Genomic DNA, 23658 nt, shown 5'->3' with positions numbered 1-23658 from the left:
ACGAAACAGTCCCGTGTCACGAAAAGCAACATTAATCTTTGCTCGAGTTGAACCGAGCTTCGCGATGGTATCGAATGCACTGTTATTTATATAAATATACTCGTCGTAGAGCGACTATAAGATAAAGCAATTTTTAGTCAATATCAACTTATTGTTTGTCTGTTCTCTGCTTCTCAGGCAACTGATAATCGATTAGCAATGGGATATACAACGTGTTTACCAATTCCAGAATGTAACACCCGCAGCTCGTTAACGACATGGTACGATTCGATAAATGGCTCCTGATCGCACGATTGAATTTGTGTAGAGATGGATAAGGGACATTTTGGAGCATGGTTTTCGCACGTCGTAAAAAATTTGTTTAACAGAAAGAATTAACGCAAAATATAACGTGGGCGCACTCTGCCGAGAATGGAACGAACCCGTCCGTAATTCTTTCCTCGTTGCACCGGGCTCGAGCATTAGAATCGTCTCGCTCGTAGGATCCGTCGAAGTGCGGGTAATTCAACACGGTGACAACCGTTGCTGCACACACCGTCGAGGATGTGTCCGCCACCCCTTCGAACCCCCTAGCCGAGCGCAGGGAGCGGAGGGGTGGCCGTCGAATGGCCACAGCGGAAGGGGCACCCCCTTCTACCGGTTCCCTGGTAACACTAGGCCCCTCCACTTTTCTTGCTCCACCACGGTGCCGACGAAAAGGGTCTATAACCGTCCTTTGTCGAGTCGTGCTGCCACCTGCCCAAACCAGCCCTGACGACCTTGCCCATGACTGGTCGCCGAACACTTCGGACTGTCGTCCTGTCTGATCACGAGCCGTGGAATGACGTCTATATGAGAAAATATCGAGCGGTCCCATCGGAACCGCATATAATCAGCCCCCAATCGGATCTGATCTCGCGATTTATCTCCAAGTAAATGGCGTCCGCTTCGAAGATTTTTAAAAGAAGCAGGAAATTACATATAATAATGTAAAAGACGTTCTATTCTTAGTATCCAGGTATCCAGGTATATAGATATAACTCGGTGCAAAAATAGTGCAAAAAATAGCGCTAAGCACGAAAGGATGTAAAAGATGGAAGATAGCAGAAAATTACTTACATCTAAATATTATATTTTATGATTGATTGTGTGTTTATGTACTGAACATGTAATCGTAATTGGATTGAATTACTAGTAATTAGTCTTCTCCTTTTATTTGAGATATCGCAACCCTTCATTATCGTCATCGTAGGATTCAGGGATCGGACTAGGGATAGATGGAATCGATGCGATGCGAATTCATTGCGTGTGTCGCAGAATTATACAAGGCACCTGTTCCCCGCCGAGGGAAACGCTTTCAATGTCGGCTAAGCATTAACATATACGTGATGTTCCGTGCGAATAATTGCGAGCTGCCGCAGAACATGCGATGAGCCCGCAGTTTGCGCGATGTCGAACAGAGTCCCTTTCGCTTTGGTGTTACGTGCACTTTACTTATCGCGCGCGATCTATAATTGCGGGTTATTGCCAAGACTGACAGCTTTCATATAGATCCCGCTGGATCAATTCACGCGCAAAGGGACACGTCTATTTTACACGCATGTATCGTATCATCTCGTACGACATGTCATAGTGTTTTACACATTTGCGTGTATCGTCGATACGCATCGCTGATCCGCATCGCATCTAACATTCTGTATGTCTGCCAAATTGTCAAACGCGCTACTTAACGTCTATATCGTTTCCGTGCGAGTTTATGCACTCACGAATGTTCGGCATTGTTGCTTAAACACCGAGTCTTATAGGCATAATTCGATGATTGTACAAAATTGTTAAATTCGTTTTGAGAATATTGATTATTTTAATATTGATAATAAATTCTGATTATAAACTCGATTACTAAGTTTTTAATATGAATTGTACTAGAATTTTGCTTATTATTTAAAACACATGAAAATAAAGACTGCGATAAAAAAATATCTATCCGCACAAAATTCTGCGATGCGACAATCTTAGCGATGTCTTGTCATCACAATAAGTTAACTATGAGTTAATAATATCGCGACGCATATCAAGAATACGTGTTTAACGAGGTCTAAATACAGCGATCGCTTTTCAAATAAAGAAATCTTAAAAGATCACAAAACAGTAAGAATTAACATATTTTACGAGAATAAAACAAATTTACATTTGTCTAGATAAAAAAATGTTAAAAATTTTCATAATCGATGCAAATGTCAAGATACGGATAAAAAAGTCGGATGTAGAACCAACCAAAATTTCTGTTATCTCGAATCACATAGTAAATAATTCAGTAATTATCTATCACCAAACGCGATGCAGCACGATGCACACGCCGGAATTGTCGTTATTCTAACTCGCGCTTTATCAAAAACGGTGACAATTCCCGAGATGTTTGAATCATTATCACGATTTATCGTCAATATTCTTGATAGCGATATCACGACCACGATCGCTGCACCCCGTCGCATTTCTCCACCACAAATCGTCCCAAAGTCGAAGTCGTGGATCTTCGACGCACACGCACGCACAGGAAATTCAATATCGACGCTCAACATCGGTCGGCCGCTTTAGCTCTCGGAGTTGCGGTTCAAAGTCAACGATCTCTGGGCACGTCGACAAATTCGGAGCAGCATTTGCGGAAAGTCAGCGTCGTAGGAACGCACCGATGGAAGGATGGATGGATGGACAAAGCGGTAAGATGGTGGGTAAGTTGAAGTCGAAGAAAGAAGGTGTGCAGGAAGGAGGAGAGAGAAGAGCGTCACGAGAAGAGAACGACGATGGGGAGAGGCTTCCTACGTGCCGACATTCCGCGATGCACTCACGAAGAAGGAAGGCGCTCACACGCGCTCGTCCGTGCACGTACCAGCAGCAACGCCCTCTTAAAGAAAGCGCCAAGGGGGATGATGAGGGGGGGGGTGAGGGCCGGACGCGGACGGGGAAAGGGAGAGTTTGCGCGCGATTGTGTGTAGACCGCGGTGTTAACAAACGGTACACTAATGTTTCACATCTCGGTGTGTACCCCTCTCTCCAATCCGCTGGCCACCTCTCTCTCTCTCTCTCTCTCTGTCTCTCTTTCTTCTTCGTCCCGCTCTGCCCGTCCCGGACGTCAGCGGTCTCGCTTCCTCGACGAGCTCTTCCGTCGCTCTGCGGCGAGCGAGAGCGCGAAGTAGCAGCTCGGCGTGCTGTGCACGTCGCTCGCGGGGTGACGACGAGAGAGAGGCGACGGCGTCACGAGTTTCAGTGGTAGTCACTCTCGCCGTTGTGCTACAACAACCACCCCATGGAGGGGGCGAGAACGAAGGAGATGAAGGCGGGGCGAGGTTAGTCCGCGCCCACGGAGGGGAAAAAAGCCGAGCTCCGCACCCACCGTGGTAACCTAGAGGGGAGGCGAAAGAAGTGTGGAAGGGGATGATTTATCCGACACCTCTCTCCGTGATCTCTCTCTTTCTCTTTCTCTCTCTCCTCTCACCCGCCACCGGCACCAACACACGTGGGATGCACTCGATGTAAACCTTCGTGTGTGTGTGTGTGTGTGTGTGTGTGTGCCTGCTGCAAAAATATCGTCGTCGGCAGGTATGCGCGCGTATACCTACATAGATCGCGTGCGCGCAAAATGTCAGTGCGTCTTTTTTTCTCGCCCCTTGCTCCCTTCGGCAAAGACCCCCCACCAGCGTCGACGACGCGATATACTTCCGTGGCCGCAACCCGCCACCTTCAACCGCCCCTATCCGCCTCTTTCGTCGGTGGTCGCGCCAGGAGGGCGACAAGTACGCACGAAGAGACAAGTTCCTTTGAAAGAACTGTGCAAAACATTCTCACGACGTCTCGGCCGAGGTTCTTGTCGTCGTTGTCACTGCGATTGTCGCTCGGATATCGCAGGTATACGTTTACGCGTTGTTTCGACTAGACAGTTTTATCTGGATAATCAGAGCATCTTTAAAAGAAAAAAAAAAAAAAAATCTACTCGTTTATTCGCTGGTTCGTTCATTCTGAATTCTGCGAAAGAATAGTGACGCGAAGCTGAGGAATCTCGGCGTAGCAATTTGACGAGATGATTGACGGTCGGGGCGCGCGATGGGACGTTCGTGCGACATTGTTGCGTTAAACTGTCGGAACGAGCGTAGTACTCCGCGTAAACGCGTTCGTGTAATACGCTCGACGGAGTGACGATCGTGCATTTCGCGATGTAAACGCACGAGCGAGACGGACGATGCTGCAGGTGGAAACGAGACTATGAACGACGCACGGGCGAAAGCGAGAGAGGCGGTCAGACGAAGAGAAGGAAAGAGAGACGAGGAGGAAGCGAGAAAAGGAGACAGGATGTAGAGACACAAGGAGAGAAAGAGAGAGACGGAAGTTGGTGTAGTAAAGTGTCGCGTAGTGCGTGGAATAAGGAGGAGTGGCAGGTAGCGCGGCATCGGAGCTAAAGCCGGGCACAGGAAGGGGCACCGAGATAGTCGGCGATCTTGTCCTCGCGAAGCGGAGGAGGAGGAGGAGGAGGACGATCGAGAAAGAGAAAGAAAGAAGACGAGACGGCGGGGCCCGCGATGGTGGGAGACACGGGTCGGAGTGTGCGGTCGTGTCCGAGGAGGAGGTGGAGAGGCAGCCAGCAGCGACGGGGGAGAGGGCAACGAACAAACTACCGGGAAGAAGTCAGTGGCAAGTAAAGCAGCGCCGCCGAGGCTAAACTTCGGGATCTATCGAACTAAAATTGTCGTGTAGTTTCTACCTCCGTGCCTCCCGACTCACCCCCGGACACCCCTTTCGTTCACCCCCTCCGAACACTGCCAACTGCTCACTCTTCTCTCGCCCCACCATATCGGAGCGTGGCAGCATCTCGGCCGGTCGCGTCCCCCTCCGTGTCTCATTCAACCCATCCCCTCCACGAAACGAAAGCCGAGAACGAAGAGGGAAGAAAGCGCCTACGGTGGGGCGTCACGAGGAACGAGGCGAGCTTGCGAGGAAGCGGGAGCGCGCTATCCGAACGTCGCGCGAAAGAGTGAGAGGCGAAAAACTGAAAGAGAAAAGGAGGGAAAAGGACGGCGGAGGCGAGGACCGCGCGGCGGACTCGGCGATGCGAGGGGGGAGAGAACGCGCAGGGAGCGCGTTAGCCGAGCTCGACGGCCGACTCACCATATTTTATTGTCGCGTTTGCCGACGCTAACCGCCGGCTCCGTGCCCGATCGACGAGGGAGGATGCCGACTACCCGCGCGGGTAGAGAAGAGAGCCGCGTGCGACACCCGGCGTGCTAATACGAGAGCTACCCGCGGATACGAATTCGCGCGCGGATACGAGGTGGCGGCGAGAGCGTGGCATCGGCGGCAGAGGTGGTGCCCGCGTCCCCACTATACCGCGCGCCGCGTCGACCTGGACCCTCCCACCCGTCTCGCCGAGGGCAAACCATCTCGCAAAAATCGTCCCCCTTTCCGTGGAAGGAAAAGAACCACGGCGACGACTCTGCCGCTGCCACCACCACTACCACCACCACCATCAGCGGCGAGTCTCGAGCGTTTCTCTCGTCATCGGGCTACCACCACTAGCGCGATACTATCGTTACCGCCAGCGCCACCGGCACTGTACACCCGTCGCCTCTCCTCCTACGACTACCGCGATCAACCGTCATCTCGCGGAACGTGGGTACGACGGCAACTTTACAGACCGCGGACCACGTCGTTGTTTCTGCGAGCGAGAGGAAAACGCGCGCGCGCGCGCGCGAAATCGGGTGACACGGGAGCGATTTCATTCAGCGGTGAACGCGGACCAGTGTTTATCGCGCTCGGTGAATGTGGAGCAAACTTATTTTCCAGTGACAGTCGCGTGGAAGTGCATTCCAGGATAACGGATAGACGTTCAGCTGGATCTTCGCGTAGTTGGACATCGCTCGAAAAAGGAATTTCTCGCAGAGAAGTGAAGCAGAGTAAGAGAGAAAGAGAGGGAGATAGGAGGGGGATAGTAAGACGAAGCAAGAACAACAGTGTCTGGTTCCTGTCGCTGTGGCATCGCGGGGCACAAAGCGAGCGTGCACGCGGCGTACGCGCGCCGTCGTCAGTTCGTACTTGGCGGTTTCGCGGAGCGCGCGCGATCAGCGCGACCGGTGAGCGAGAGCAAGAGGAGGAACTCGAAGACGAACGCGCCACTCTTTCGCGAATTCGAAGCGCGTGATTGCGCAGGCCGTCAGGCGACCGGCTGCGTGGAAGGACTGCCGCGAAGGATAAAAAGAGACGGCCGGAGTGCGCGATTCACGTCGTCCTCACCATTCTCCCTCTCTTTCTCTCTCTCTCTCACTCACTCACTCACTCACTTCTCCTCTTTCTCCGTCATTCTCCAGTCTCTCACTCTCCCTCTGTCCTCGTCCGTCATTCCTCTCCTTTTTCAGTGGTGTCCCTCCGACACCCTCAACCTACCTCTCTACCTCTCTCTTTCTATCTCCCTCTCGTTCCCCCTTCCTCTCTCGCTGAGTCCGCTATCCCGTCCCTCTAGCGGTCGCTCGTTCTCGCTCCCTCCTCCCTCTATCCCATTTACCCTTCTCGCTTTCGCCCGCTGTGGCTGTCTCGCTTGCACTTGTGGGCCGCGTACCTCCGCCTTCCTATCCGCCGAGCGGAGGACTGGATTCCGTCGAAAAGAAACGACGATTCGGAGGATAGTTGCGACCGATCATAGCTGGCGCGTCGATCGGATCAACGAAGTGAACTAGCCACCGCGACTAACCGCATCGCGCGTACCCCGACGACAAGCACCACGCATCGCGCGCTGCGCGTGTCCGTGCCCTCCGACCTTTTTTCCGCGACTCGTGTGACACTCCAGTGTGCCGGCGGCTCGCACTCTTACTCCGGGAGGACCATCGCCGCGCAGTCCCTACTCTAACTGTTAACGCGAGTGTGGCCACACAGTGCGTGCGAACTGTGAAAACTGTCAACGATTGTCTACGGCGAATTTTTTCGCGAATTACCACGCGTCAAGTGTCCTCGCGACGATAACGACACGTAGTCTGACAAAAGATTGTTCGGAGGACTGCTCGGTCGCGTTTGATCTTCAACCGCGTGTGACAGTGCGAGAGGTGCATATGCCGGCAGCGGACCGCTACCGCCTCCGACAGGATCGAGTACAATTGTACAGCCGCGACGATAGGGCACGCGGGAGTGTCGTCGGCGCGATCAGCACCCCGCAAGGGTGGCGTACACGCAGCAGAGAGGGTTCACGCACCCCCGTGTAAAGCGCTCGCTATCCGAGCGAGCTGGTGAAATAAAACGAAAGTGTGACAGATTCACAAAGTGACTGCGTCTCACGGCTGATGCCGCGGATTTCTGGAACGATGATCGCGTAGCGGCGCACGACCATCACGGCCCTGTGCGGCCGACACATCATGTCACAGTTCTCCTTCCGAGGATCGCCAAATCTACAGGTGAGCGCTCGATCCCACGCACTTACCGCAACCGACCGATGTGCGATGCGAGATCTTAAGAGAAACCTGATTACAACTGAAATTTCTTATATAAACGCTTAATCGTCGACTATTTAACCACTTTAACGACTCGTTAACGACTTTAACTACTTAATTTAAAAGATTAATTTTGACAGATGAATGTCTATTTTCCGAAAGAGTATAATAAAAATCATCTAGTTTTAATTAGTACACATTTACTTTAAGTTCTGCTCAGGTTTTTCTTAAAATCACGCACTCTGTTCGACGTTGTGATATCGGAGCTGTATGTCCGCTTACAAATAAAAAATTACGCCCATAAAACAACTGTTTCAATTTGGAATTATACGCAGCTTTGCATCGGTGTTGTACAGCGAAAATGTATTCACTTTGACATTAGCATAAATGTGCGAGTCGCTTGCACAAGATTTCGAAAGATACTTGTAAGCGGACTTTACGATATGTCACAAGATTTTGAATCACCAGATACGGACCGAAAAAAATGTAATTGTCGCGAGTGAATTGATAAGGTAAACGATTGATGCAACGAGTCAATGATTAAAGGCGGAAGCAGATAGATAAATTGGAGTAGTTTATAATGTCCGAGATCGGCGCTACTAATATTAATGATTCCCGTTTGCATTTCGAACAGACTCATTTTGACTTATCGGACCCCGTTTTAAAAAAAGTTACACATTAATGATTGTGTCGAACAAAAAAATAGTAATTATCTGAAAGATAAGTGAATTCATAGCTTCGTTGACAAATAGTACGTTACGAAACGTCGTATACGATGTCGTCTTCGTATTTAATGTTTTGACAAGAATGTAATACGGGAAATTGATCTAATTACAATTAGAATTATTTATTGTGTTTATCCTGTTTACGTTGTGTCGTACCAATTTTCTTTAATTGCAAAACGAGATAATCGATTAAATCAACAAAGAGTTGTGTAATCGTTCAAATGTCCAAACGCCGTATCGGTGTTAACATTGTATTCTATTTTTTTCCCGATTTGTGGAACTAATACATACATCACAGCGCATTGTTAATAATATGGAATAGAGCACTCGTGATTTCCAATAAGTGTCCATTTTGGCCGAAATTTTTGTTCGCATTTAATATTCATGGACATTTTTGCTCCAATTTATGTTGAAATGATGAATAGCTGAAATAAAAAATAAAAATATTACATCTGAAAACACGATATTTCTTTCTGCACAAGTTACGGTCGACATGGCTGCGATATGATTTACTTATTTTGCAATACGTCCATCTATAAATCTATTGTTAAAAAGCAAAGCAATTTTGAGATCAATTTGGTATAAACAAATTTGATACAGTTCACAGTTAAACTTCCTTCTGATTTTTCTATGTTAATCTTTATTGTTAGAGTTTGAATTGTTTTTCTGGATGTAATCTTAAAACATTAATTTATCAGAGTCGTTTGAAAGTAAAATGTAGTTAACAATCAAACGGTTAGATAAGATGCACATATTAGTGTCGTATAGCCTTGCGCATACATATGCACACATACATATAATAAACAACTCGACAAATGTATTCCTTATTACTGATTGTATATAATGCTTATGCGAAGCGAAACACATTGCCGGCACGATTACAAAGCAACTTCGCCGATGTATCGCGACAGTGTCATCGTTTGCAGAAATTACGATCGGCTAATTTCAGACCGCGTACGTATGTTAAAAGCGCTCGTTATAAATGATTTTCGCCATTAAAATCACGATGCGTGCGACGCGTCGTTAGCTGTTAACTCGTTTCGGCCTCGCGAAGCGTATCGAATAATTTGTAGGGAAGAATCCCTCGCGGCGAAGGAGAGGGTTGCGAAAATGAATAGCCGTTGGCAAGAGGTTCCGTACCACGTGTCCTGACACGCTACATATAGGTATACCTTGCATATATGCCGCACATAGCGCTGAACTGAGAACATGTGTTGCCACGCCTAAATGATCGAAGAGCCCGAGCTCGGCGGAATAATTATCTTGTCTTACTAACAACGAAGGTTTTTGTCATAATAGCAGCATCGCATGCTGCTGTATTTCAACCGTATCTCGAAAATGGTAATTGGTGCGTGCTCTCTGCGCGCCTTTCCTGTCGCTTTTCCGTTGATATCAAATACGAGTGAATTTTTTATTGATATATTTTCACTCGCACGTAATTCGCACTCGAGACGTTACTGAGAAAAATTCTAGCACAGTTCAATGTTGACACAAGTAAGTACAGGTAAAAGAAATAGTGAAGATATGAAGGAATGTCGGTGCAAACGCGACTACGTTACAACCACTTTACGCGTAGTGCGTTGTTAAAGTACTGATAAAATTGAATGGTCTGTTATCAGCAAGTGTTATTCCACTTGTAGCGTAGTTAGAAGAAAAGAAGAAATAATTATATTAGTCAATTATATTATATTTTATCACTGACACACTTTCATGTGTGAATCGTTAGACAGTAACGTGTTACTAACAAAGCGATTTTTTTCTCTGTCTAATTTCTATACACGTTCTGCCTGCAGTATTTCATAACGCTCGTAAAACATATCAAGTGCGATAAAATGTGTAGATTATTTTTACAGGCTTGTCTACTTCAAAAAAATTCAATTATTCTTATGCCAGAAAAAAAATTAATTGCTACTTAAATAACGATATGTACAGAGTGTTACAGATTTATAAATCAAGATGCGTGATTAATTAATAAAATTCATAAAAAAGGTTTAATAATGAAATAAATATTTGCAATTTATAATTCATTTTTTAAGTATTCAGTTTTTTATTTGGTAAGTCCGATATAATCATATAAAAAATTTATTATTATCTTGCAAAATAAACAGCTGAATATTTCGAAACGAGTCTATGTTTTATCATAAGATTTTTTTATTTCTTTTTTATTCTGTTAGCTAGTTACATCTTGATATAATTATAGTTATATAATTCTAAAATATTCTTTTAAATATGTAATTTATTGAAATTTTATATGTATAATTAACTATCATATAATGACTTACATCTATCATATGATATTATATAAATGATGTCATTAACTTTGTATAATTATTGACATTTCCGTCAACAGTAAAAAATTATGTAATGTATTATGTAAATCTTGATCATTATCGCATATCAATGATATAACTAATCATTACGTTCAAGAAAAGAGCAAATTATAAACAAGCACATTAGCACGCGTGTAAATTTATCATCAACAATTCCTAAGTATTCGTAAAGGAGTTGATATGATGATAAATTTTGTCATTTCATTTTTATTGTTCTCTCTTATTCTGTTCTCGCATTCTACAATTTATATATCGATCTAGAGTGTCCGCTATGTAACATGATCGGAACAATACTGACATTGACCGTTACCTAAATTAATTTGCCGTACGTTGATATGACACGTCTCGACGATGCAAATGCGAGTCGGCGACGTTGTGCGATGTAGTTTTCACTCATCGTTTAATTCCGGTTTGAAAAATTGTCACGCCATAAATACGACTGTCCTTTTTTTAAACAGAGCCGTAAACCGCGTTCCTTGTATCTCGGCGAACACACGACGTTGCATTAAATTTAGAACACAGCGGAATTCATATTGCTAATCTGTGTCGGTCAATTTAATTGAAATAACGACCTTCCCGTCCTCGCGCCTGTCGTGTTTTCACCCGAAAACTGTTTCACTCGTTCCCTGACTTCGTCGCGTTATTTTTGGTACCCCGCACCGGCGAAAGAACCGAGCGTCGACATCGCTGATGTATCGAGGAAGTGCCTAGACCGATGCCGCGGTTAAGCTTACAATTTGTTATTGTGCTAGCAGCGTTTTCTCTCGACAAAATGTCACAACACATCACTAAATTTAAAGTTATAGTATAATCATACGGCGCCACGTGGGCGGATAACTTATATCTTAAATTACCATGTCTTGGTATCTTATTAATCTCGTTTACTACAAAGTTACGCGCGAAAAACAGTAGTGAGATGGAATCATGCGTCACTGCGCGTTGTACGGGATGCCGGACTTGACATACGATCGGTTAAACCAGTTATGACTACTGCGAGATTAATGGCGAATGACGGTGCGATGAATTAATGCAACTAATTGCAGACGAAGATTAATCGAAGATTTACGCTTAGAACTTTGATGCCTTTGTTACAAATATACAGAATGTATCAGATTCATCGAAAGATCATCTCAGTTATTGAAAAAAAGACGCGTTTCTTTCATGTATAAAATCTATAATAATTTTTCTTTACATTTTTGTACAGAAAATTCACGACTAATAATTGGAATTTGTTTCAAAGTATTCTATTTATAATATAAAAATTGTGATCGAATTAGGTAAAGTAATAATATGCATTCCAGAATTAATATGCACATTTCAATGGTGAGCTAGTATGATTTCGCTCGATTGCAGAATCGTTTGTTTCGTAAGATCCATGTTCCTTTGTAATAACGTATTACAAGTCAACATATGAGACACGTCAGAGTACTTTATTGAGCCTTAATGTGTCACTATGCTTTCTGTTATCGCAGCGTTTACGCACATTCGAATCGTCGATACGAATCGACGCAGACGAGGAAATTTGTGTGATATGTTGATATAATGTTTTAATCATGATAATCGATAGTTATCACAGCCAGTGTGACGAGGATAATATGTAAATGACTTACGTAATTGGAGTATATCTTGCCCATCGGAGCAGATCGTATATACGCGATACTATCGATGCGTTACATGTATTTACCTGTTTTGGATGTAGCTCGTTCCTATTTAAGTCAACTTTTAAAGAAGTTGCGCTCACGCAAACAAGAACGAGATTCTGACATTTACGCTATAATTTATCAGCAAATCTTTTTTTTTTTTTTTATGAATTAAAATATTATAAACGGATGTACGATTGCGATTCAATGATAATAACGCTCAGCCAATCAAATTTTGTTTAATTATGTTAAAGATATAATGCAAGCTTTGGTTATTTTAAATTAAAAAAAAAATAGTTGAAAGGTATAACAGATTAGAGAAAACACCTGCTTTAAAATGAAGAATATTTGGTCAGAGAGATATTTTTAAGCCTGAAACGTTCGATGATGGCGGTTCGGATAGAAGAGAAGGGAGGAAGAGGGGCTTCCCATTAACGGCGACTACATAAAAATTATGAATGGCTATATTATTGCAAGTTGGCAAAGCGGCGACGTGTCGCGGCGCGTTATGTGTATATATATGTATGTACATATGATACATATATGTATAGATATATATATACGATCGCTGGTAGTAAGTTCGCGTCCAACGGTTAGCGCTGTTTCACTCGCTGACTTAGCGCTACTCGAGCCGGTCTCTAGAGCTGACTCAGATCCGCCCTCGGCTTCTCTCACTCGTTCCCTCAAACCGTCCTTCTCGCTCCTTCGACCACGACACATTCATTCGCTCGCGTTCACATCGTAACCGGCGATGACCGCCACGCAGGCGAAATTCGGAAAATTCAAATTGCAGTCGACTGTGACCCATTTTAATAAAGAAATACATAGCCGGTTGAAGAATGTTGCGTATTCTTTTTCAAATTGTCAGCGGTAAAGTGATATATTAATGGCATCATTGAATTATAATATTCGCGCCGGATGTTAATCGAACACCGCGCATATCACCCGGACAAGTCTCAGCTTCGACGATGGTTACACGCGTAATAATTCTCCCACACGATAAGTCACTGCTAACACAGTAGCCGCACAGCGGTAACACAGTAACGCTCTTCCGTAAGCATCGTCAACGAGAATGCGATTACGCCGACGCGAGCGAAAGTAGTATCGCCCAAGCAATGCGTAGTGTTGGTGTCGTTCGCCACAATGTTAACGTACGTACGTACGTACATACGCTATTGTCTCGCCACCATGGTGCTCTTCCGATAACGCGACGTCGTCGTCACTGATAATCGCTTTACGGAGAAACTTGGGTGTCAGATGGCGACTTCACAGTTTCGCCAACTCTCTGCTTTTGTCGAAATACGCGCGAGCGAGAGGCCGCGGCGGACCCCCGGGAACCGCGAACGATACAATTGTATGTCCCGGTCGTTCCCCACGGCGATCACGCCGAACGATAACGCCGCATTTTACTCTCCCTCGGAAGCACGGGAGTGTGACCGTAAGCGATTAGCCGGGAGGAATTAATTAATTTCGCTGCATATCGCGCAATATCAAATTATCGATGATACCTCGTGAGAAACGCGATTTTACAGACCGCTCCGATTGTTCCCCAATCGCAATTGCGGTTGGCAAAAGATCATAAATCCAGTTTTACGCTCGAGGGTTTTTGTAAATAAAAAAGCGCATTAATTAATTAATTAGAGAAAGATAATAATTTATACGGGATATTTGGAACGCAATGCTATAATTGGAAGGGTATTGATTCCTTGTCACGGGTAAAATTCAATTTGCAAGAATAACTGATCTCCGGAAATAGTTACATTTTTAAATTGCTGCTTATTAAAATTTGACTCGCACAGATATTTTCAAACGTATGGAAAGTTTATACGGCTCTTTAAATTCGCATTTGCGATGAGCACAAGACCTGTTTTGTCATTTTCCAATTAATTTTAATTAGATTCATTTTGTACATTTCGACTCATTTCAATGAATTCTACATTAACTCTGTTTTTTGTTTTTAATCTTTAGACACTTTTATCACTGTGTATTATTTATCAATTCACACACACATGACTAGTGCCCGAAGCCATATTAATTCACAGTGCCGCAAATTCTCGACCAGTAAGAAGATTTATTCCATCGATCCGATTCAATCTTATGAAGGAGGTTAAGGAATAATCGCATTCGTATTGTGTAATTGCGGGGAATTAGCAGGGATTTTCGCATTTTCCGAATGTAACATTTAGTAAATAGGGAGAGGGAGAGGAGGTAAAGAAAAAGTGAGGGGGAGGGGGAGAGAAAAGACACACCGATGGGAAGGTCGCGCGGGGTGGGAACATAAGTGAGTGCTGCGAGGCCTAAACACACACGCGAGGAAGGTCCATCAATCTGGTCTGAAGTCAATATTGACTTGGCTGGGCCTCGTTGCAAAGAGGGCATCATCGGCACGCATAAAGAGGATCGGATCGACCGCCGGTCCCTTTTCGCTCACAGGACACGCGTGACAAATGCTCCGTGCGCAAACACCGGCGCATCTGTGTCCACAGGATAACCGATTCTCTTCCGAATGGCCTATAAATCCTGGAAGTGCAGTCGCACTGCGGAGGTCCGTCGTTCGTTTCCGATTCGACGTACCTCCTATCCGCGTTCTTTACAGGCTTCACTATCTGACACCCCGTATCGCCCGCAGCATCGTAGCCCGCCGTCGTCAAACTCGAGCTCTTTACGTTTATCGGGCTCTACGTACGAAAGACGCCCGTAGTATCTCTCGGATTTTACTTACTAAATAAATTTCCTCCGCGGATTGTAAGATTCGTCAAATGAAATTCGTATATCATGGTATTGGCTGCTAACGACAGTATATCTTGTATATATTATATCTTAATCAATTAAGACAAAATCTATACAAGAATATAAAATATCTAATGATGTGTGCATACTCTCTCTTCAATAATGTAAAATATAAAAAGATATATAGATCTTAATGCAATGTACGCAAGTAATTATTAAAAGCATTTTTAAAAGCGACTACGAGTGAGTAAATACGTCAATGTTATCTGGTTAAAAACACCGGAAATTATTCTGATTAAATCTAATTCCTGTGAACTTGTAATCATCTGCTTGTATTAAAATTAACGTAAAGATACATCGCGTTTATTTCTATAGATAATATGTACATAATTATTTATATAACGTATTATATAAAGAGAATAGAAAACTCGTACACAATATTATTCTATGTCTCAAGAAAAATACGTAAAATTAAAGATTTATTTTAGAAAATAATATCATAATCCATCTCTTTTTAACATTTTCGATATAGAAAGTATGTAAATCCTATATATATCGTTCAAAAAATACTTATTGTGGTCGTAGAGCATATAATGGAGCATATATACGCTATCTGAAAAACATTCATTCGGTTGTAAATCGCATATATTCACATCATTCTAACTTATGAATTTGACCCGCTGGGGACCCGCAATAGCAACTGTTTCTATCTATTAAAAAGATTAGTTTTATTTTGTAATTAATTGATAATATTTCTTAAATCAATTATCTAAGATAAATGATTCTAGCCTTCAGAAGTGCTAGAATCTTATCTTTTAAATAAAACTTTGCTGCAATTTTTTTGTACGAATGTATTGACAATACATTCTCTCTGTCGATTCTTGATCATCTCGAATAATCCCAATACATAGCGAAAACAATTACAGACGATACAATTCTCGCTTGACTTACTATCGCTGATCAGCTGCTTAGTGATATAATGACGTAATAGTTAATATACATACCGTATATACGCACACACACACAGACGCTCCGCGTTTATTCATAAATGGTGCACGCGCGTTGCATTTTTAAAACTCAGCAAAAAATTGATGTAGCGACATGCGCCAAGAACGGATCTTCTGTGCTTTGCATTCCGCAGATGCATATGTTCTTATCATTACGCTCATATATATGCATTTATATTAAGCATAAAACGATAAATTATAATATATAGAAAAATCTTATCTTTATAGAATTCTTGTTTATTCGTACGGTATTCATGTTTAGCTTGCGTTGATTTATTCATTCTATTAAAACAAATAATCTATTAATTAAGACAGAACGCTTAAGAAATGTAGATTACATGTTTTTCATTTAAAATATTACAATTTTTTGATTCACATGTAGTTTCAACAAATTATTGTCAAAATAATGCTTGATTTTGTCCGTAAAAATATATTTCTGTCTCAAAGTATATAATCATTTTGAAACATTGCACAAATATCAATATTATCAGAAATATTCCAGATCGATAATCTCGATCGGTCAATACAATATGGTATATATTTGTTTATGTGTGACGTGTGCGCAAAGACACTGAGAGAATGTTTGTTTTTAGAGATAATCCGCGACAAACCGACGAACAAAACGCACAAAAAGAATATAGTATTACGAGTTACATTATAAGTTACTAATTACAAGTGATCGCAAGCAAGTGCAGCATGCGATACAAGTTCTGAGAGACTGAGTTCTTGATAGAGCGCATTATAAAAAGATCAAGATCAGAATAAATACACAAACATTACATGTAAGAGAAAGAAACTTTTAACAGAATTTCACGCACTTGTATACTGCCGCGAATCGACTGTCCCTTTTTTCTCTTTAATAGCTGTTTTCTTTATTTCTTTTTGTATTTCTTTTCTGTAGTATATTGTATTCTTATTGCGAATATTATATTTCAGCATAAAATTTGGATATAAATTATTTTCATGTTTATCATTGCGTTGTAATTCATTTACATACAACGCACATAAAAAATTGTTAGATTTAGACATTCTGTAACACCTATAAAATATCTATCATTCCAATCTCAGTATTCATCAGCCATATTTTCACAATTGATCTTTTTACCTTTGCGAGAAACATGAAATCGGATCATTACTTGTTCCTACGTCGACAAGATCGTTACACTATGCATACAAATCGGATCATAAGATGCGTGTACCAGGTGCTGGTGTCGGTAGACCGCGTGCTGGTCTCTAGTTGCTCGGCGCGTACTCGTTTACGACCGCTTTAATCCGAGGACATCCAGTTTTTCTTTTTTCCCAGGCCGGATGACGATCCATCGATCATTCATCGTCAACTCGCGGTGCGTGCAATATCGGTTTTTCGCGACGCGCGCACGGTTCAGGTATCCAGGTATATCTGCACGACGTCTGTCGCGTCAATGTGATTCGACTCCGGGATAACTTTCCGCAAACTCCTCGAAGGTGTCACCCGACACTAAGCGGTGCACCGCTCCTCTGCAATGTTCAGATATCCACATGCGTTTGCCGACAACGAATTCTCGCTTCGCTCGATGCGAACGCACGGCGTGGGTCGCAGGTAGCTCGTCTCGGCTCTTTATCGCTAACCGGTTTTTATAATACGTATCGAGTAACGGATGTTCGCGCTCAAGTTTACATCGACTCCTAAGTAACTTATAATTTAACAAATATCATGAAGTGAATGATCTCCTTTCGCGTGTTGAAATATTAATGTAATCTGGGAAAGTCGGGTCATTTATTTTTCCAACTGACGCTGGATATCTGCCTCTCTTTTATAACATATCCATAAGTAAATTCGAATGATACGCAAATGATACAATTTTAGTTCTAACGTATGGCTGGCGTGCGAGGAATGATAAGCCGCTCCGAATGGCACGCGAAATTTCATCGGTCAAATCAAAGGTGAAAAATTTTTTATATGTGTATAAATACGAGTAAAGCGACAAAATCTTAGCTTTCTTTTTTTATTTAGTATTTAATCATAAAAATTATTAAATCAATGTAGCACACATGATTGCAATTTATTTCAAAAGTTTAATGAACGAAAGAAACGAAGAATGAATGAAATTCGTAGAAGAGCTTTTGTCGTATCATAATGCAATTGTTAAATCGCGCTGCACTCTCTGCATGCCTCCCTTCGTCCAAGAGGTAGCCATGAGAGAAATCGCAGTGATGGCAATTAGCGCGCTCGTGACACAACGAGGGGACGAAGGGCTAATGCGTCGATATATCGACATGTATACGGTGTACGAATAATTATTGCTTTCGTCGATCGCTACCAGCGCGAGTCGGCACGCAGCGTGCCATGTAATATTACCTTGAACGCTACTTTAAAGGCTAAGACGCTGTCGAAGACAGTGGTGCTTAAACATATAAAATTTTAATTTTGGAAAATTTTTCTCTACGATGCGTTTGATTTCTCCAGAACCATCCATAAAAAATTAGTATTGATTAAAATTTATATTTTTGACAAATCAAAAATTTTGAAAAAACGCTTCATATAAATTATATTTGTTGCAATATAAATTATACAAGATATTCTCAAACTGATAACTTAACTATTTGCTAAATAGATTACTAGTTTTTGAAATAATAAAATACAAATTTTTTTTAACTCTTAAGCATCTAAATTTATTATATTTTATATAATTATTTTTATATGATTATATAATTTTTATATAATTATTTAATAAAGAAAGTAATCCACAGCATATGTCTTAATATAATTTTCATAGAATGGCAATTAGAGAGAGAAAGTAAAAATAACAGAAAATAAGGCTAAAAAGGTGTAATTTTTTTCTAATAAGGATTTTGTTGTAGCTAAATTTTCTATTATTTTATAAATAATTTATACAAAGATAAATAATTTATGAAATTTTGCTTGCAAAAATGCTGCTAGGCACCACTGCGCGACACCTCGCAGAAGTGATATAGTTGCCGCTGGAGTTTGCACGGTTGCGACTGGCGAGCAGCTTCGATGCGATCGCATCGAGTAACTCAACTCCGCCGCCTGGCTTCTTCTCTCAGGGACTAGGACTGAATTATGGCCCGTGGTCGCGGACACTCGCCAACACGCTTCGTCGTTTAACCCTTTGCCCGATCCAAAGTCCCGAAGCGCATTCTTGCCATTGCTGACTTTTCCCTCGAACTCGAAAGAATCTTACGATTTCTGAGAGGGAATGGTCGATGTGTATATGGTTATGCATCCGGCGAGGGACCGGTTTTTTCGCCTTCAAACGCGATGCAAATGTCGAGCATATTTTTAAATCGAGAATTCTTTTTCGTAAAATTGCACTTTACATCGATGTCGACATATCGGTTTTCATTTTTGAACATCGACACAAGAATAGAAATTATAATTTCAGGCATGCTCCACCTTGACACCGGAAACTGTAATGGAGCTACTTTATATTAGCTTTATCGCTGATCGAAATGCACGTCGTGTCTCGATCGAAGCGTACCGGAGATACGTTATTTACACGCACACGCGTCTGACCATCGTGCGACAGTTGGCCCTCGAAACATTGTCGACGCATCGAGGACACGCATTAACGCGACTCTCTCTCGACGCCATAATGCGCATCGCGCGCGGGGTTTTTCGTCCCGACACAATGCGTACTGGGGTTTCAACAATATGTTTGGGGCCACCGAAACGAGGCAATGGATGGATGGATGCCTGGAACAATCGCGGGGAGCGACGCACCTCTCGGGGTAGGGGTGTTTCACGGGGGTTTGTTTAGGTTTCCGGGCGCGAAAGGCACTCAACCCGCTAATCTATTTAACCGTAGTGTTTGATATGGAATTAATGAGGCCCGCCGGCATTATGCCCGGGCCCGTAGATTTTCGGTTTAGCCGTGGACATAAAAGGGGGAGACTTGATCGTTGCAGTTGCGTTCGTCTTTTCAGATTGAATAACGGGAATCGTCTTCAGCTCTTATGATCCGCCAGCTGCGTCATAACGCGTCATTGATGCCTTCAACTTTCCAAACGCCAATATATCTAATTCTTAACTAGCTTTATTTTTATAAACATTTTTTCTTCTGAATCTTCAGAATCAAATAATAAAATTTCCACATATTAGCGTTGCATTAATCGATCAAATTTTATTGAGAATTTTGCGATCTGTTTGTTCGCAGTGTCCTGTGACAGTGAGCGCGTCGTTAGCGCCGTCCTCGGTTTCACCGGCAACCGGTGTGATCCTGACTGCGGGAGGCCCTTCTCTGGTTAGCAGCGTAGCCGCCGGTACGACGACGAATCATCCCCTGGACGTGACTGGTCTGTCCCAAGCGAGGATGGCGGTGACGAGCGCGGTCGTGAGACCGCCCGGTAGTCCCACTACCTCGGTTAGCCCGTCCCAAGGTCATCCACCGCCATCAGCCGGTGGTCCCGCCGCGGCAAGATGCTGCGACACCGGTCGACCGATTTTCACGGATCCGCTGACAGGCCAGACCGTCTGCTCCTGCCAGTACGAACTGCTAGGCGGCTATCAGCGTCTAGGAGGCCTGCCCTCGGCCGCGCTCTCCATGTATAGCGCGCCGTACGCGGCTGCTGCCGCCGCCGCGGCATCCGAGGGCATGGCAGCGTATTTTCCCAGCTTGGGTGCCGAACAAGCGACCTTCTACACACCCACGGTAAGTTGAATAACTGTTAAATATTGCACGATAAAAAGAGTAGAAGTGAAAGCTCGTGAAATTAACACATATTTCAGCTATTTTAGTATTGCGTTTTTCTTTTTGCTTTCTGGTTGCGAACAAAGAATTTGTGAAATCTCACGTTTTGCATTACGACTATTAAAATGTATAAGTTATAATATTCTCGGTTCGCAGTGCGATAAGCTCGACAGCCTTTGAGTCGGCTGTAACAGTATTTTGTTGCGACAGAATATGGCACACTTGGTGTCTATAATTTTTTCGCGGTAGGAAGTGGTATATCGACAAATCAGAGAGAGATAATATTGGCGGTGTGACAAAAATAATTCGCGGAACAAAGGATTTTACGATACCGTTGACGATAACACACCCGGAAATTCTGAATTCCGTATTCTCGAGTTAGCGACATTCGCTAACGTTGCTTGAATATATTGGCTAGAGCGAAATTACCGTTAGTGCATGTATTTCACGATGTAGTACTTTTTATGACTAGTCTCATTCGTTCTCTGTAATATAGATAGATTTTAAGTGGCAATTCCAATGTAGCAGTGCTAGCAACGCTCAAGATAATTGTGTAATCAAAAGTTTTTCATTATACATCTTATTTCCTCATAGATAACAATACAACAAATTAATTTCATTTATGTATATCCAACTGTATAATTAATAGCACGCTATCGTCGAAATGCTCAACAGTGCATTAAAATAAAGATAAATAAATTTATAACGCGTTACATATTATAGTATATTTGCCACGTAAAGAAAAAAGTAATGTCTGATCCAAGTGCAGTGTTTATGAATTATGGAGCGCACGAACCTTTTTGAGCAAAATAATATCAAATAAGTTCCGTAAGTAACTAATTCATTATATATATATTTATATTTCTACATTTGTATCATTGGTGCAAAAGTTATATTTTTATCTACAAAATTGGTATTTATATTCGGAATAATAAGAGTTGTAAATAGCTTTCTTAAAGTTTTCAAACTCTCTCTTCTCTATTTCAAATACTACTCACTTCCGACGTAAAGTGCTAAAGGTTAATGTCTGAACGAAGTCGAATCCATTGGAACCTCGGGATGTGAGGCTTCTCCGCGCTGTACTTCCGCATTCCTACATACTATCTCGATCTCAGATCTCGTCGAAACATTCAACATAGTCCTCCGATATCGATAAACGCTCGCCGAGTTGGCAATAGTAGCGGCGTTATATTTCCCCGTAAAAATTTTTATCATGCGGATTAAATCCAGAACTTCTATATTTCTGTATCACCGTGCGCGGATTAAATTTTGATACAAACTTTTATATTCACGACTCGGCGGAACGTTGCGAAGTGACGTGTTTATTTAGGAGATTAACGAAGTTTGCCAAATGCGATTTTGCACGGAGTCACGCCGATTTTTCCAACATGACGCAACCGAGTGCAGTCTGCGACTTTCGTTTCATCGCACGTGTGGAAAACGCACGCTTTCCACCGCGTTTCCCTCGTGCTGTGATTCGCGATATCGAGATGTTATCGCAGCAAGGACTCGCGATATTAATATAGACTCCAGAAGAAGCGCGTTAGCATGTTTCGCTCGTTCGCCAGGCGAGCGTTATCGGGCCACACGCGAAGCGTACATGAAGAAAGCAGCGGTGAAGCGTAAATTTATGAATCTTCCTGTAACAGTGGGACACTGTGGTGCGTTGCCGTTGTCGCTAAGACCGAGCTGTTATCATCGCTCTTTATGATCGAGCTTAAGGGGCGAGTTATATAGTGTGGCCAGCTCGTAACGAGACAGCAGATTGTACACGTTGCGCACAGAGTTCCATGGACAACGTCCGACCGTATAAAGTCATACCACAGTATCGCTTTTTAGTGAAAACGTTTATTTTCCCCGCTCTTCGACATCCGCTGCTCGATATAATTGCTCCGGCCGTGATATTGTAAATTTGCATCGCTGTCAGTTTTGTAGAACATTTATCGCGAAAAAATATCTTATTTATTCAGTTTATCTCGTCTCATTATATTTCGGATGTGATATGTTACATATATTCGAATGATAAGATATTATATTGTAATACACTGTTTAATAAAAAAATCCTCCGATAAAATAATTTTAGATTCGTGAAATTTGATATATAAATATTTGATCAGATACGGAAAATCACAGATTTTCTTAAATAAGTGATTCTTGAGACCGATTTTGTTAGCATTTTTTAAATTTCTGCATCAACATAACGCATGCAAAGCTTTCTAAGTGGAGAGGTTTGTTTTGAAAGATGTCAATTTTTTTTTGTAAACAGTGTTTCATTAAATATGATTTATATGTATAATTACGCATGCGAAAGAGAAAAACGGAGAATCTTTTATGAGCCTATTATCTCTAGATAAAATACGGTAGAAATTTAATAGCGACCATCCTGTCATATAACCGAGGTCGTGGGTTAAAGAAACAAACAAGAGAGCCACACACATCGATCCTAATTATTATTATCAGCGCTTTGCCAGCTATTCTTTCATCATAGTCGATACATCGGAAATCGGGTTGAGTTGAGCCGGCGATACGGGCTAATTGCGACGTTCGTCCCTAAAAATGGATTTTTCGAGCAATTAACCGCATTCTGCGCGATTTTATTTAAAAACCGTGATAATGAGTGACCGGCTTCGGCAAATGCATGTGCGCTCCAATGCGGAATAAATTTGTAGCGCGTGCAGAGATCTGCGCAGCGTTTAAAACTGCTGTGAAAATTATCGGCATGGCCGCTAATGGCTCTACACGTACACGTATTAATAGCTTTGAGAAAACTACGACAGCACAAAATTGTCCGTCCTTTTTCGACATAAAATGTCGCGTCGTTCCCACATAATAAATTAATGTGCGCAAAAATACTATAAAAGGTAATCCGTTTCGTGGTCGAGCAAAATATTTTTAATTGATTCCTTCGATATTTTAATATGCTAGAATATGACATTGCGCGCGCTACACGCATTAAAAAAGATGTACATTCTAAAATTCTAGGCCTATCAAATAATATTATCTATCAAATGATATTAATCAAATGATATTAATACAAGATTCTAAAGTATAAAAATAAATAAAATGTACATTTTAACATTAATGTACATTTTA

General features: G+C 42.5%; 1 protein-coding gene across 1 annotated transcript in view; it reads left to right on the top strand.

Annotated features, from left to right (window-relative positions):
- Positions 1 to 5637: 5637 nt before the first annotated feature.
- mirr (mirror) overlaps positions 5638 to 23658 on the top strand; it is a 32228-nt gene continuing 14207 nt past the window's right edge. Inside the window, exons 1-2 of the mRNA XM_012364733.2 lie at positions 5638 to 7406; positions 20032 to 20526. Coding sequence (XP_012220156.1) covers positions 7368 to 7406; positions 20032 to 20526 — 534 coding nt within the window. The 5' untranslated portion in view covers positions 5638 to 7367. The remainder of the gene's footprint in view (positions 7407 to 20031; positions 20527 to 23658) is intronic.

The sequence above is a fragment of the Linepithema humile genome, chromosome 1 (genome assembly GCF_040581485.1).
Source record: "Linepithema humile isolate Giens D197 chromosome 1, Lhum_UNIL_v1.0, whole genome shotgun sequence".
Taxonomy (NCBI): Eukaryota; Metazoa; Arthropoda; class Insecta; order Hymenoptera; family Formicidae; genus Linepithema; species Linepithema humile.
This window is presented reverse-complemented; position numbering and strand designations above follow the sequence as displayed.